The 16,725-nt window shown below is 39.1% G+C and overlaps 1 protein-coding gene and 1 pseudogene across 1 annotated transcript; one reads left to right on the top strand and one right to left on the bottom strand.

The window, feature by feature from the left end:
* Positions 1 to 896: 896 nt before the first annotated feature.
* On the top strand, positions 897 to 9,511 carry ATERDJ3B (DNAJ heat shock family protein). The gene is made up of 10 exons (XM_088983806.1): positions 897 to 1,404; positions 1,515 to 1,663; positions 1,768 to 1,894; positions 3,176 to 3,287; positions 4,401 to 4,517; positions 7,723 to 7,809; positions 8,125 to 8,184; positions 8,267 to 8,344; positions 8,887 to 8,958; positions 9,049 to 9,511. Exons 1-10 carry the CDS (start codon positions 1,334 to 1,336, stop codon positions 9,205 to 9,207), a joined length of 1,032 nt encoding a protein of 343 aa, XP_088839932.1. The 5' UTR covers positions 897 to 1,333; the 3' UTR covers positions 9,208 to 9,511.
* Positions 9,512 to 11,812: 2,301 nt separating this feature from the next.
* On the bottom strand, positions 11,813 to 11,931 carry LOC148861351 (5S ribosomal RNA; annotated as a pseudogene).
* Positions 11,932 to 16,725: the final 4,794 nt, after the last annotated feature.

Raw genomic sequence — 16,725 nt, 5'->3', positions numbered from 1 at the left:
AGATTTTGCCTATAAAAATTAATAATTTCATGAAATAACCATATTGCGACATATATTCAAACATACAGTTTTGGACCTGAATGGTTTGATTATTGCAAGTGTACATGTCTGAATTAATAATAGAGTTCAGATCTGCTATCAACAAAATGCTTCCAACAGGTCCCTTCAGCCGTACATCTGGAATATCTTCATTGTCATTCATGGGAAGATGTTCTCAATGCACACTTGCAGTAGCCTAGTGGGACAGCATCTGAAGCATGTTGTTGTGTCTAATGAGTTATGTATAGCTAAAATTGGGTAAGGCAAAGCTAACCACAAGCAGGGAGTGCCAACCTTTTTGTTAGGGTTGCAAATGATATTCAATTATTTGAATTTTATTCTAATAAGGGTGATCTGAATTAGATCAAATATGGATCTACCCCCATTTGATATAGCTTGATTCAATTCCATTTAAATATATATGCTCATATATATTTAGAATTTATATCATACCTATCATTCAAGTTGGTCCGAATGTCACACATTCATTCAGGTTTTATGCAAGTTTGTTCATAAAATTTAATATCAAATTCATTATTTTTAATTCATTTTGTTCATAATATATAATATCATGATAGTTTTCTCTAATTTATTTATACCATTTAATATCTGATTATAATCCGAATTCTATTCGAATCCGATGAATTATCCAATTCGAATTCGAATCAAATTTTGATCCGCCTATATCCGGTTCGATCCGATCCATTTGCAGCTCGAAGGCCATACCCAGGCCTGGCAAGTGGCAAATAGCCCAATCCCAATAGATATCAAAAGGCCCAAAGCGACCTAATGCCCACAAGCCCAACTGCCCAACCTCAGCGTAAAGCATAAAATCAAGTCAAGGAATAAATATAAGTGGCAAAGGCGGGAGGGGGAATAAAGTGTCGATTGTTGTTGTCCAGGTGTCGTTCGGTAATTGGTACAAATAACTGTTGTTTTTCTCTTATTGGCCAGTTTTGAAAGATACACGTTGCAACGAGAAGTCAGTCAGTCCCCGCGACGACTTGTGTGTAGAATTAAAACCGATCCGTGCCGGTTTTCAGGAGTGTCGTTAAGCTTACGGAGAAATGAGAAAGGGACCAGGGGGGAGAAACCTGGAACTGCTCGGGCTCAGGTTATAGATCCTATCTCAGGAAAGGCAACAGCAACACCCTCAAAACTCCACAGATTAGTTCACAAAACTATTAGCAGTAGATCTGACAGCAAACCCTAGATTTCATTTTTTCCCTTTTTTACTCGCGTAGGAGAAATCAAATAAATTTCTTCAGATCTCTGTCGCCGACTCCGAGTTTCCATGGCCTGTAAAGGAACGGGATTGATCTTCTTAGTGTTCGCTCTCTCGTATGCGTTATCCACCTTCGCAGGGTAAGAGTTGAATCTTATAGTTTTCTTCATTGCTTGCATTGATCTGGCATTTGTTGTTTTTATCATTTAATTCGTGTTTGTGATTAAGTGATCGAAATGTTTATTTATAGGAAGAGCTATTACGATATTTTGCAAGTTCAAAAAGGCGCTTCGGATGAGCAGATCAAACGAGCTTACCGGAAGCTCGCACTGAAGTACCATCCAGATAAAAACCAGGGAAATGAAGAGGCCAATAAGAAATTTGCGGAAATTAACAACGGTATAATGATATCCCCTTCTTTTTTTTTTTTACTTCTTAAATCGTTTGATTTTAATATTCAGCGTTAGCGTTCACTAAATTTGTTTGGATTGACCGGTTGTCAGCTTACGAAGTCTTATCGGATCGTGAGAAGAGGAATATTTACGATAGGTATGGTGAAGAGGGTCTGAAGCAGCATGCGGCCAGTGGCGGCAGAGGCGGAGGAATGAACATCCAGGACATATTTAGCACGTAAGTTCACATTCTTGAGCTTTAATTAGAAATATGTAGTGGAGCAATGAGATACTAGTCAGTTTTTGTGTAAACAACTCACTTGTATCTTCTTGTCCATTCTGCTCAAATGCTCTTTCCTTATTGTTCTTTTATTCTTCTTTTTGGCCTCTTTCTTTTCTTTTTTCTAAGTTCTGTATTTTTGCAATTAAGACGAAGCACCATTTTTTACAATTCAGCTAGAAAAGCGAATGGGCGGTGAAGCGACTTTAATAGTGAGCAAAATACGACCCATATAGGAACGAATGTTAAAATGTACAAGTATTCTTATATAGTACAGAACCATATCTATATTCTCCTTGAATGGTAACCACGTATATCTGTGCAACCTTGCAACTTCAAACAACGGCCAGTAGCCATTGAGAAACCTTGTTTTTAATGTCGGTGCGTTTGCTCAACTTCAGATATAAAGGATGACATTTGGATTGACGAGATTAAAAGCTCTTTTCATATTTAGATGATACAGTATCTCGGCACATATGGTGGTTTAGTTAAACTATGTAGATTGTGGAAAATGTTTAACCAAGATTAGCATCATCCAGCGATGGAGCCAGCAGAACTGATGGGAACATGGCTCCTCAGTCCTTCGGCATATATGGGGAATGATAATTAATGGTTCCCCAAGTGATGAATCCTGGCTCTGTCTCTGGCATCATTCACTGGCTTCTACTTTTCCTTGGACAAATTTACATTTACACTGTTGGATTGCAAAGAAAATGGGGAAAAAGAAAAGATAATAGAAAGATTTTTTTTTGGGAGAGAGCATGACTAGTCTTGCTTCCTCTCACTCCATTGTTTTCCTCAGTTTTCTCTACCTTTTAGGAGGGAAAATGAAATTGATAAAAAAGAAATTTGCGTTCGTATTTTTAACATTCTTTTATATTGTAGTTTCCTTTGTGGACTAAACCGATGATAGTTATTTTGTTTCCCTTTCTCCTTTTTTCTTCACAACCAAAGACAACACTAATTTTGTGGAGGTATTGGTAGACATGTTTTCTCCTTTTGTAATTCAATTTACCGAGTTAGATGGTCATCAATTACATCTTTAACTAACAACAATGTTTAATGCATCTATTTATTTATATCAAAATTGTTATGTATCTGCATTTTTATGTTAGTATATGTGTTATTCTTATCAATTTGTGAAGCATAGGCCAACATTTTTTGTCATTGCAAACATTTTTTTTTAAAAGAAAAGAAGGAAAGTTTTCTCAATGTTGACAAGGTGATGTTTCATTTTAGCTTCTTTGGTGGAGGTCCAGCTGAGGAGGAAGAGAAGATTGTGAAAGGTGACGATGTAATTGTTGATTTGGATGCTACATTGGAAGATTTGTACATGGGAGGTACATTGAAGGTAGGTTGTAATATTATTGCTGGACCTATCACCCATTCTCTTTCATCTTGATTATAAGGATTGATCAAAAAAAAAAAAAAAAGGATTACAGTAATTCTATGTTACATGGCACTTCAAAATGGATGCTGTATCCATATAAGATGTGTGAACACTGACACCAACACACTTGAGGGGACTCTTCTCTTTGTCTCACCTGTCGTATATGACTTAAAATTAAAGTATAGCAGCCAAGTCACCATAATCAAACTAGAAAGAATCAAAGAAACCCAATGAAACGAGTAGCGGATACTACATTCTTTCACTGCTTTCTGTACCTAGGACAGAGATCATCTTGCAATATCTTTGTAACTTCCTCTATTGGACAGAGTAGAATGGTGGAACAGGATTCATGTAGCTGACCCCATATGGTTGGGACAAGGCTTAGTTTAGTTTAGTTGAGCAGGATTATAGTCGGATTGATATAATTGTACACTGATAGAGGGCAAAAAAAAAAAAAAGATTGAACAGACTGCTATACTATTTAAACCCTCCATAAAATCCTTAAAGGTGCAATCATGGGGATCTGAGATCACAAATCTCCAGCCTTTGTAAACCTGCAACTAATATTGACTTATTAGACATATAATTTTTTTTTTTAATATGGTACAAATCTTTTTGATCAATAACTGAAAATTCCAATATGGTACAAATACTTCAAGTACTCAAGAATCTAGAATGGTTCTTAAACCCTGAAATCCTATACCCCAAATAAATTATGGTGAATGAGGTATGTATGCTGGGAAATAGGGTTATTTTAAACCTTGAAGGATATTTAAGAAACTGTAATGCAATCCCCTCAGTTGAATTCATGCTGCTAGCCCGCTAAATTCTTTATGTATTGTTGATTAACTCCATTATGTGCTTCTTCTTTTGCTCCAGTTGAATTTATGCTAGTGAATCCATCTACCATTTAGATTTTGCATTTGGTTGCTATCAAAGAAATCTTTATTTATTTTTGATAATTGTGGTTGCTATCAAAGATTAAAACCCTTCTGATCAGTTAAATAATATTTATTTTTATGGTAATCTGACAATATTTTAGTTCAATCATATGATATTCTGTAATATCTTTAGGTTTGGAGAGAGAAGAACATTTTAAAGCCAGCTCCTGGTAAGAGGCGCTGCAACTGTCGAAATGAGGTCTATCACAAGCAGATTGGTCCAGGAATGTTTCAGCAGATGACTGAGCAGGTGAACCCAAGATTTGTAGCCTTTTTTTTTGAATTTTTATATGTTGTTATAAACTTATAATAATATTGCTTTTGGTATATAAACTAAAATTTCACCAATTTCAAGTAAAGAGACAAACTTTACTGATTATAGTATGTAGGAACTTGTATGAAATACATATTTTCCCTTCTGAAGATACCTGCTTTATAAATTATAAATATAGAATTGGTATCAAGGTTCAAAATAGTAAAAATATTTAATGGATCCCAAGTAAAAAGAGGCTCATATGTATGTCTTCCTCACTGAATAAACTTTTATGTGGGTTACTTCTAGCATATTCATCAAAAATAAATATTATTATCAAGTGGATTCTAATCTTTTTTAACACCTTGCACTTTTATATAAAAATTATAAACTATAATGTTCTTCATGGTTTAACTACTAGTATAACAGTACACTTTGTGTATACTTGAATTTAGTGTGAAGCACTTCCTACATACAAAAAGATCCTTATCTTATTGAGAAATGGGGGTTTAACCTTTCAAGGAGCATTACAGCTTTTGTTTGCTGCAATTGCTTCATGAATCAGATCCACAGGAAAAACATAAGATGATAAGGATGATTCTGACAATCTCTAATTCACAGATCAAGCCAGGTTACCAACAAGTATCCATGTAGCTCGGATCTGCTACCCACAAACATGTAGCTGCACAGTGGGAATGTCTCCTGTACTTGTATGTTACCATTCATGTGGAGATGTTCCCAATGTGTGGTGGTGGTGTCCTGTGGGTAAATGTAGGTAGCGTGATAGCGTCTTTGTAGGTATCAGATCCGGACTGGAATCCATCAAAGTTTAGCTGAACAATGTAAAATATTCTTTTCCTAACAAGTGATTGAATTTCGTGGTACACTAATATCACATAGCCATTTTTTCCTCTCAAATCCATGGTTTCTTTTCATATTTATTGATATAATCTGAAAACAATACATACTTTTTTATAGTTCAAGTACTAGTAGAAAACCTTAAGCAAATAAAGTTTGAAAATCCATGCGAATGTTATAAAGTAGAATCTTTTTATTTTAATGACAGTAAAAGAAAATTTTTGTTAAAAAGAAAAGGGGATTACAAGAACTGGTGAGAAGAAATCATTAAAGAAGAAAAACAGTGTACCACCTAGTAAGGGCAAGATATTTCCCTTAATAACTAATACATTAAAATGATAAAAATAAATAAAACATTCAACCCACATCACCCACAACCCCCCACTTTTTTTTTCTTTTTGTTTTGATAAATCCCACAATCCCCCACTTCCACAAGGAGCACTTTGCACTCTAATCCTAACCATTTGACTAGCACCTAACAAAGAAACTGTTATTTTTTTTTTTACTTTTTTTTTCCGAAGGGCAAAAAGGAAATTTCATTAAAACTGAAAAATGTAATACATCTCAGAAAGATGGTTGTCTAGTTGACAAGCCACTACTTATCATAAATTACACTGTAAACGACTCAAAATTACAAGGATTTAGATACAACTCTAACAACTACCCCCTATTACCATCTTAATGGCCCCCTTCCTGCATATTTCTTTAGATATTTCTCTTTTTTCTAATTCCAAAATTATTTTTCTTGCCTGCTTTTCACCTCCTAGAAAGAACAGTCAAACTTTTCCCCACTTGAACTTCTCCTTCAACTACCTTCACAATCTCTATTTTTATCTACATGCACAACTTTATTTGATGAGCATAACTAGTCATGTCATGATTTTTAAGTCTGGCTCTATCTCCCCTTTTGACTCCAAATTGTTCTATAGGTTCATAAGCAATTCTCCACAATAAGCATTGATTATAAAGTTCTTGATCTGCATTTTGTCACCCTTGGTCATATTCTTACAGTTTTTTCTCAATATAAGAAGAATATCTTTACCTTTCAGACATAAAATTTTCTTTTTCTTGATTGTTGTGCTCCACATTCACTACCACTCTTCTAAAATCTTAAATGGTAAAAGTTGCAAAAAGCAACAAATTGCACATTCTAAACGAGAAGGGTGAAATCTTATACACACTAGGCTTGATTCTTTTGTTTCAATGATCTGACATGAGGCAGCTGAGTTGGCGGCCTAAGGGATACATCTGTCCCAAACCATGGCCTCCCTTGCCATGTGGCAAATGATTATACTTTTTTGCTTTTTTTTTGTTAAAAAAAGAAGAATACTGTTGGCTATCATTGGAAGGGGAAGTGCATTATGTGGGGCCATATGGCTGATGCAGATATTAACCAGAGGATCAGGATCAGCCATACGGTAATGTTCTGGATCTGATGTCATCCCTCCACGTGGAGAAGACTTCTGCTACTACATTCTTCAGAGATTGCACCAACATAAAAACTAACCTTTTCAGGATTTAAGCTTAAAAAGAGATTTCTTTTGCTACTAAAAACCTAAACAATAACCAAACTATATAGTATTAAAAAATTATTAAAATTTTGTTTTATTTTATTTTTACAACATTACTATCATTTTTTGTCTTATCCCATCTGCGTTCCATTCTATGTAGGGCTATTGTTTTCTTGCTGAAGGATGAACTAACAAATACTTTCTCACTACCCAGACCCATGGGGTTTTTGCCTTTCCCTTTGTCTAAAACCTTCAATATCCATCATCTGCTACAAAATATCAAAAACTGCTTTTCCCCCTTTTGTAAATGATATTGCCAATAAACAGGAATTGCTAAACTTTTCCTTGTCATGGTTTTTAATGGACTGAAATTTGTGGCTTTGGTCTCCCTGGTGAAATCTGTAAAATTTATTTATTTCAAAAGAAATTCAATGAACAGGCTATATTGGCCAAAGTCCCAAAACATTAAAATCTTCAATTTTTTTTTTGGCGAAGTCCCAAAGAAATAAATTTAAGTGAAACATCTTTGATTTGCAGTCATGACAAAAAGCATCCTGGAATGTCATGAAATTTAGACAAACTTAAAATTTGTGGTCCCATAACTATGATTGCACGATAGTACTTTTATTTGAAAAATTTTTTGATTGCAAATTCAGAACTTTTCTTGTACAGTTGGCATATTGGAGATAAAATATTGACCAGCCATGTTTACATATAAATATATTTATAAGTATGTAATAATATGTAAATTCTAGCCTATAGTTTCATTTTATTTTTCTGTTCCTTGCAGTTCTGCTGCTATCTTGCTAACATTTTTCGTTCTGCCCTGTAAGGTCTGTGAACAATGCCCAAATGTAAAATACGAAAGAGAGGGTTATTTCGTAACTGTTGATATCGAGAAAGGGATGCAAGATGGACAAGTAAGCTTTATTACAATGTGATACTACAATGTTATATACATGCCTGCCACTTATTTCTCTATCTTGGTTTAAAAGATGGATAAAAGGCCATTACCCAATGTTGGTCATAGCTATCTGGGTCTTGGGAGTGATATGGACCTAACCTTTGGCTTTTTTTTTTTTTTGCATGTTTCCCCTTCACCCCCTTCGTGTGTGTGTGTGTGTGTGGGGGGGGGGGGGGAGGGTGGGTTCTACTCTGTTAGACTATCCAATGTGAAATCTAGCTATTGTCTGGTAACAGATCTTTCTCTTGACCTAAATTTCCCCACCTTACAGGAAGTGGTGTTCTACGAGGATGGTGAACCTATAATAGATGGAGAATCTGGAGATCTAAAGGTTTAAATCTTCCCTTTTGTTTGTGTTCATATCATATGGAAATAGACTATGTACTTACAGTATGGTTACTGTCTACTGACAGTTCCGCATCCGTACTGCACCACATGAGCGATTCAGAAGGGAAGGCAATGATCTGCACACAACTGTTACAATAACACTGGTAAACAATTTTGCTTTTTATTTTTATTTATTTTTTTTTTAATTTTTTCGTTGACTTCATTCTGAATCCATTCCGTATGGGTATTACTGGTTAAGATATTTGCAGGGAGATTAACATGATTATCATTTCCCTTTTTCAATTTTGTAGATTTTTTACATTTTACTTGTAATGATGCTTTGTTGAGTGAGACTCTTTGCTGGTAGGCAGCATCATCTTAATGCCTATGGTTGTCCTGCTGACATGACTCATCAGATAGACATTCTCTATCTATGTTTTTCTTTTCATGTTTTTCCTTTCTCATGTCATCATAGTTTTAAAAACTGACCCAGAAATGGAACTGTTTTGGCCACCGGTTCTTGGGTCAAATGGTCTGACCATCCAGTCTGAAGCCCGGTTGAAAAGTTTTGCAACCCAAAATGGACCCGGATCCATGACTGATTCCCAGGTCAAGCAGTCCAACCGTCTGATCCAGTCTGGTTTTCAAAATAATGTATGTCATAATAATTCTCTGTTGCTGAGTTTATACCTATGCTTCACTTCAGGTACAAGCTCTTGTTGGGTTTGAAAAGACTATCAAACACCTCGATGAGCATCAAGTGGACATTGGCTCCAAGGTGATCATAGATTTACTCTGCTTTGTTTCTTATATGTGCTTCAAATATTATTTTAAGGAGGTGAACTGAATTGGTAATTTTGACCTTCAGGGAATTACTAAACCCAAGGAAGTGAGGAAATTCAAAGGGGAAGGAATGCCTTTGCATCTTAGCACAAAGAAAGGAGATCTATATGTGACCTTCCAGGTTCTGTTCCCTAGTTCCTTGACAGAAGACCAGAAAACGAAGATCAAGGCGGCCCTTGGTTAAGTTTGGGAATCCTTTCTTTTTTGTTCCAATACGTCCTGATTGTACCATGATGAGATCAAATGAAGGTGCAGGCTGATGTAGGGGATAAAAGTGCCCATTATATAATTCCTTGAAGTTGTTCCTGATACCAATAGAGCAGTTTTCCCTCATTGTTTTCCTTCACAAGAAATATAATTCATTTTTGCTCTAGTTTAATATTCTAACATGGAAATACATTATTGAAAGTAAACTTTAGATTTTCTAGGATAGGACTGTACCTTCTACTTGTGCTTCGCATTGAGAATGAACATGATTTCACTGTAAAGTTGCTCTAAATGTCTCCTACTAATGACTCAAAACGAATATTAAGTAGGACTAATGTTGAAATAATCAGTTCCTCTACCCTCCCTTAGGAATGCAACGGATCGGATATTTAGGATTCGAGATGATCTGATAGGATTCGGTTTGGATTTGAATCTGATTTTTGGATTTGATTGAATTTGATTTGTTTTTTTAAAAGATAATAAAGTATTAAAAAATAAAATATACTGTTTAAGTAAAGTAAAATTAAAAATACAAGAGTTGGGCCACCATCATTGTGGACTGCAGAAGCTATTTATCTCGTCTGGATTCAGTCTCAATCATTCATATCAATCGTCAAGAAAACCGTCCTAGGCACTGTCTTGTGAAACATGCTCTTGACCAGCTTCGTTTTCAAAAAAACCCTCCCTCCTTTGAACATACCGTTAACCGTAATTCTATGTCTGATTCTGATTCACATTCTTAATGCAATGTTTTTTCATTTTCAAAAAAAAGTGAGTCTAATGACGTGTGGTTTCAAAATTGATGAACCAATAAGGCAATAATTTCATATATTCAAGATTCAACTTTCATAGGTTGGATAAATGAACAGGGAATTTTTAATTTGAAGAATTGAAGGAAGTCATAGAACATTAAATTTGACAAAAACGGAAATACCCTTTAGGGTCAGTTCTTTTTTTGGATTTTGAGAGGGGAAAGTTGGTAAATGGGATTTTGGTTTCTATTGATCAAGATACCTATGTTTTATTTTTTCAGATTTATGTGGGGTTCATGAAATATTTATTTTTCCTCGGCATCACTTACCCGTTTCCTAAGTGGGTGATGTAGGGGTATCCAGCCTACCTACGGATCTTGATACGTGGCATTGGCCGGATGCATCCTGACCATCCATCATCAACCACTTCCAACTGTTGCCACCTACTCTCAACTACCCCTCTTCTAAGGCAACTCTGGCTATAAAAGGGGCTCCCACATTGGGGTAAGGACACAAACTTAAGCTCCAAGTTTCCTCTTTTGTTTGGTCCAACCCCTCACAGCCCTTGACTAACTTGATCGTCAGAGTCTTTGCCCCTGGGATAACTCCTAGGGCCTCTAATGTCCTCTTTCTCTCAACAAGACTGGACCCGTTGGCATCAGACACTAGAAATTATATTGTTGCCTTTGGCTCCATATTTAGTAGCAACAATTGGCGTCGTTTATGGGATGCCTTCAAAACTTTCCGCTAAGAAAAACAAATTTGAACTAATCAACTACTGTCTCCTAAATGCATGACGAGCAAGATCCCATTCCTAACATTCAGAACTTAGTTACGATCGACCAATTCTATCTGATGTTGAACAGACTGGACAACCTAGCCCACCGATTGGACAATATAGGATGTTCGGTAGGAGGCCACCCATAAGGTGGCTGCCTCGTCGGAATTCACTGACAACACAGCGGGCGATCCACCCATACCTCGCTAAGGCAATGCTTGGGGGGCCTAAAAGGGGCCGACCCCTCGGAGTCCGATAGCAGTAGCCGATGGGCTAGAAAGCCCCGTTTCAAGAACCACAACCATTGACACCATTTCGCTCCAACCAACCGGGATGACAACGGGTGCACCTCTCCCCTCTAGTTTCTAACCTCCACGACCTCCTCAATGATCATCGTGCTCATAAGGCTCAGGACATGCAACATCTAAGCACTCTGAGAATAGGGCCGGCTTGTCCCACATGAGAGAGAATCAGGACCAGATCGAAGCGAAAATGCTTTACATCGACCAATGCCTAGGAGATATTCAGGCGCAAATTGACAACATTCAGGATCAACTATGACAAGTAAAGGAGGGTCAATGTGACACCTCTAGCAGTTGCCATGCCTCATTCACCTAGATGGAGGCCTTTGTGGATTCCATCATCTTTGAGCCCCTTCCACTGAATTTGAAGGCCCCAACACTAGAGACCTATGATGGGAATATAGACCCTGAGGACCACCTAGAAAACTTCCGGGCCCTCATGCTTCTAAACAGATACTTTGACGCTCTCATGTGCCGAGCCTTTCAAGCCATATTCAAGGGAGTAGCACGCTGATGGTTCTCGACATTGCCTCCACACTCCATTGGCTCTTGGGAACAGTTTGTGGAGCTCTTCCTAGGTCACTTTGTGGGTAGTCGATGGTGTTAGAAAACCATCATCTCTTTAATGCATGTCAAGCGCGGGGAGAGCCTTCGTGCATATATGAAGAGGTTCAACAAAGAAGAGATCAAGGACCTCAACCCCTCGGTCTCTATGCATGTCGACATCCGTAATAAAAGGCTAATAAAATTGGGGTGCAACATGAGAACTTCCCAAGAGGTCACCCATCCTAGTACTACTCTCGCCCAAGCATGCTTAACTTTAGAGTTTTAATGGGATCCAATGCATTAGTGCTAATATGATCGCACCCATTTTCTTCTTGCTCATTTAAATCTTTATACACTATCTTGCTCCCCCCCATTAATTCTTTTAAACTTGAAAAAATGGTGTATGCAGCCTTCCGACCTAGACCCCTCAACTGGTCCATTTCCATGATTTCGCCCAAGACTAAAGCCAAATTCTTGAAGAAAGTTCAGAAATACATCACTGTCGAGGAGGCCGAAGCCCACAAATGCCTCCAAGATTCAAAAGCAATGCCTAATGACAAGAAAAGAAGGAAAGGGATGGTTGCAATGACGACACCACTAACAAGTGCAGTGAGAAGCCGTCGACCCGTTCCTTCAGCAAGTATACGTCACTCAATTCCTCCTGAACACACATAACTGATGCAAATAGGGAATGAGGAATTCATGAAGTGGCCGGCCAAGTTGAAGAGAAACCCGAGAAGGGGCAACCCCAAGAAGTACTAGAAGTACCACTGGGACACCGACCATGACACCGAGGACTGTTATGAGCTCAAGAACGAGATTAAGTCCCTCATCCATCATGGGCACCTAAAAGATTATGTTGAAGGAAACGCCCCATCGCCGTCCTTGCAATAGCCATAGGTTGAGCCCCACACCATCACCCCTTGGCCGGAGTCATTGAAGTCATAGTTGGGGGCTCAATCTCAGGGGGAGCATCCACCTTGTCTCGGAAGGCATATACCAGACAATGTAACATTTAGAGCGCAACACCAAAGAGGCCGAGGTCGGAGGACCTAATCTCCTTCGTGGATGACAACTTATAGGGGGTTTTTCTTCCCCACGACACATTGATGGTGTCAAAGATCATCACCAACTACATGGTGAAAAGGATTCTCATAGACAATGGCTCATCGACCGACATTCTGTTGTATGAGACATTCAAGAAGATGTGACTGACACTAGACCAACTACAACCCATTGACATGCCACTCATTGGGTTTTCCAGAATAACTGTTAGACGACTTGAGGGAAAGATAACCCTCCTGGTCACTGTAGGGATCGAACCTCGACACATCTCTCAGATGACTGAGCTCTTAGTTGTGAAGATAGGCTCATCTTATAATGCCATCATAGGGAGACTAACCCTTCACGCACTCAAGGTGGTCATCTTATCTTACCACCTTGCTATGAAGTTTTCCATAGAGCGTGGTGTAGGAGTAGTTAGGGTAAACCAGTAGGCTGCCAAATAGTGTTACGTTGCGACGCTAAAAGACAAGAACAAGGAAGCTCTGCCACTAGAGGGGCTCGACCTCAGGAGTGAACCATCAGGCCGAGGGCAGCCGGCTGAGGACCTCATCTTGGTTCCCCTAAACGAGGCCGAGCCTGAGAAAATGGTACGAGTAAGGTCTCGCTTCCCTTAGGACACACTTTCCGAATTGGTAAACTTCCTCAAAGCTGATACCAACGTGTTTGCTTGGTCCACTACTGATATGACAAGAATTGATCCTCTAATCATTACTCATAGGCTAAGTGTGGATTGGAGTTGTAGGTTAGTTCGGCAAAAGAAGAGGAACTTTGCACTAGAGCGCTGGAAAGCCATCGGAGAGGAGGTGGACAAGTTACTCAGCACTAGCTTCATAAGAGAGGTACACTAGCCTAAATGGATATCTAATGTGATCATGGTTAAGAAAACTAATGGGAAATAACGCATATGCATTGGCTTTACAAATCTCAACAAGGCCTGCCCCAAAGACAACTTTCCTTTGCCAAGGATTAATCACCTTGCCGATACCACCATGGGGTATGAACTATTAAGCTTCATGGATGCCTTCTCTGGCTACAACCAAATAAAAATGCACCCGACCAACGAGAAGACCTCATTCATCACCGAGCACAACACTTACTACTACAAGGTGATGCCTTTTGGACTGAAGAACGTTGGGCCACTTACCAAAGACTAGTGAACAAGATTTTCAAAGAGTAGATGGGGAGGAATATTGAGGCCTACATTGATGACATGGTTGTGAAGAGACTTAGGGCTAGCCAACACTTCTCAGACCTCGATGGGGCATTTGGGGTACTAAGAAAATACAACATGAATCTAAACCCCACCAAATGCACCTTCAGGGTCACCTTGGAAAAATTCCTGGGTTTTGTGGTCACCCAATGAGGCATAGAGTCCAACCTTGAGAAGATACAAGCCATACTGGACATGGAGCCCTCTTGGTGAATTAAAGAAACCTAGAGGCTCACCGGTCGAGTCACAACCCTCAATCGATTCATGTCCAAGTCGGCTGACTGGTGCATACCCTTCTTTCGGGACATCAAGAAGTTGAAGGATTTCCAATAGACAAAAGATTGCCAGTAATTCATCGAAGAGTTAAATTCCTACCTCGCGTTGCCACCATTACTTGCACGGCCCATCCTAGGAGAAATCTTATTCTTGTATCTCTCAGTTGGGGATTAGGTAGTCAGTTCGGTGCTGGTTCGAGAAGGCAAGGGAATTAAAAGTCTGATCTATTATGTTAGCAAGGTCCTCTGTGAGGCTGAGCCCAGATATTAAGAAGTGGAGAAAATAGCCTTTGCATTGGTGGTCTCGATCAGGAAGCTGAGGCCTTACTTTCAAGTCCACAACATCTCGGTGTTAACCAACTAGCCCCTCAAGTCGATGTTCGCGAAGCCTGATACCTCGGGTTGACTAACCAAGTGGGCTATCGAGCTGCTCGTTCGACTTACACTATCATCTGAGACCTACAATAAATGCGCAAGCATTGGAAGACTTCTTGGTTGAATGCACCTTAAGCCACAACCAATCACTCGAGAATAAGGAGCTTCAGTTGACCTGAATCTTGTTCATAGATAGATTCTCTAATGCCAAAGGAAGTGGAATTGGCCTCATACTTTTCACCCCGAATGATAAGGAGTTGGAGTATGCATTGTAGTTTGATTTCCCTACCTCCAACAACAAATCTGAGTATGAGGCCTTGCTCGCTGGCCTCTAACTTGCAAAAGACCTCATAGCCCAACACATTGAGGTCTTCAGCGACTCGCAATTGGTGGTGAACCAAGTGAATGGAGAGTATGAGGCAAGGAGCCAAATATAGCCAAATACTTGGGTAAAGTTTGAAAGTTAACTAGTCACGTCCATCACTTCGCTTTGCACCAGGTCCTACGGGTTGAGAATGCGCGAGCCGATGCCCTGCCAAAACTTGCAAGTTATTCGAGATCAGCCCTCAGTGGCACTATGCACATTGAGAAGTTAACACACCCCAACATTAAATAAAGGAAAATGTATCCCATCTAGGTTGAACCTTGTTGGATGGATCCCATTCTAGCATACTTGAAACATGAACAACTGCCATCCGATAAGAATGAGGTAAGGAGAGTCCGACGACAATCAACACGATACACTATACTTGAAGGTAATTTTTACAGAAGATCATTCACTCTACTTTATCTCAGATGCCTCAATTGAGAGGAGAGCAAGTATGAGCTAAGAGAAATTCACGAAGACATATGCTATAATCATCTAGGGGCAGGGCCTTGGCATAGAGGGTACTCAGACAAGGATATTTCTGGCCGACCATCCACAAGGATGCTATTTAGTTGGTACAGAAGTGCGACCGATGCCAAAGGTACTCCAACATCCTTCATCAGCCTACGATTAGCCTCTCAGCGCTCAAAAGCCCTTGGCCCTTTGCAAAATGGGGAATGAACCTCCTTGGGCCTTTTCCTTCAGCCATGGGGAACAAGAGACACTTCGTCGTGATGGTAGACTACTTTACCAAGTGGGTCAAAGCCAAGGTCTTGGTAACCATTACAACTAAAATGATTCAGAACTTCTTCCAGAAAAACATAATTTGTCAGTTTGACATCCCATACATGCTTGTCACCAACAACAACCAATACTTCAATGATGCCAAGTTTAGAGAATGGTGTGGAAGCCTAGGAATAAGGCAACAATACACCTCAGTCGGATACCCTCAAACTAATGGACTAGTCAAGGTTACTAATAGAATGATGTTAGATATACTAAAGGTAAGATTAGACAAGACCAAAGGGCTTTGGGCGAACGAGCTGTACAACATTCTATAGGCATACTGAATGATACCTTGGATTGCTATAGATGAAATTCCCTTCAACTTGACATACGGGACAAAGGCTATCATCCCAACAGAGATCGACCAATTGACACTTCAAACCGAGGCATACTGGGAAGCTGAGAGCAATGAAGAGTTAAGGAACAATTTTGACCTACTGGAGGGTGTCCAGGAGCAAGCCCAAATTAGGGTCGTGGTCTACTAGCAAAGAGTTGCAAGATATTATAACACCCGAGACAGAGAGTGTTATTTCAAGGAAGGTGACATCATCCTCAAAAAGGTCATGGTTCTTGAGCCCGACGTCTGAAAATTTGGCCCAAACTGGGGGCCCTACAGGATATCAAGCAAGTAGTAGGACTTAACACATTTTGGCTAAAATACATGAGAGGAAGACCAGTGCCTCATACATGGAACTCTAAAAATATCTAAATGTACTATCAAAGAAGTGTAAATATCTTAGTGGAAAATTGTAAATAAAAAGTGCAAGTTTCTCTTACTTTGGATTTTTTTTTTGTGTAAACATTCTCATTCCCCCATCTATAGGATCCCTCAACTGATTGGCCAAAGCATACAACCTTTCATAAGGTTATATGGTCGAACTAGGCATCGACCCAAGGCATACGACACTTTGTGAGTCATACGCCTAGTTGTCTTTTGACCTTCTTTGACCAGGGAAAAAGCTTTTAGGACCTTAGCAACTGTTGATAAGTGGCCTACGACCCCAACCTCGGCCTCAAAGACCCTTAAAGAAGCAAGTCT

Source organism: Nelumbo lutea, chromosome 4 (genome assembly GCF_056320005.1).
Source record: "Nelumbo lutea isolate HS-2025 chromosome 4, American lotus-T2T, whole genome shotgun sequence".
NCBI lineage: Eukaryota > Viridiplantae > Streptophyta > Magnoliopsida > Proteales > Nelumbonaceae > Nelumbo > Nelumbo lutea.
Note: the sequence above shows the minus strand (reverse complement) of the source record. Positions and strands in the feature narration are given on the sequence as shown.

What these genes read in the sequence shown, in the direction of transcription:
- ATERDJ3B (XM_088983806.1), top strand. Translation starts at nt 1,334, where the DNA reads ATGGCCTGTAAAGGAACGGGATTGATCTTCTTAGTGTTCGCTCTCTCG. An exon ending in TTCAGCAGATGACTGAGCAG is followed by an intron (nt 4,518 to 7,722) that starts GTGAACCCAAGA and finishes CTGCCCTGTAAG; the next exon opens with GTCTGTGAACAATGCCCAAA. An exon ending in AAGTGGACATTGGCTCCAAG is followed by an intron (nt 8,959 to 9,048) that starts GTGATCATAGAT and finishes TTTGACCTTCAG; the next exon opens with GGAATTACTAAACCCAAGGA.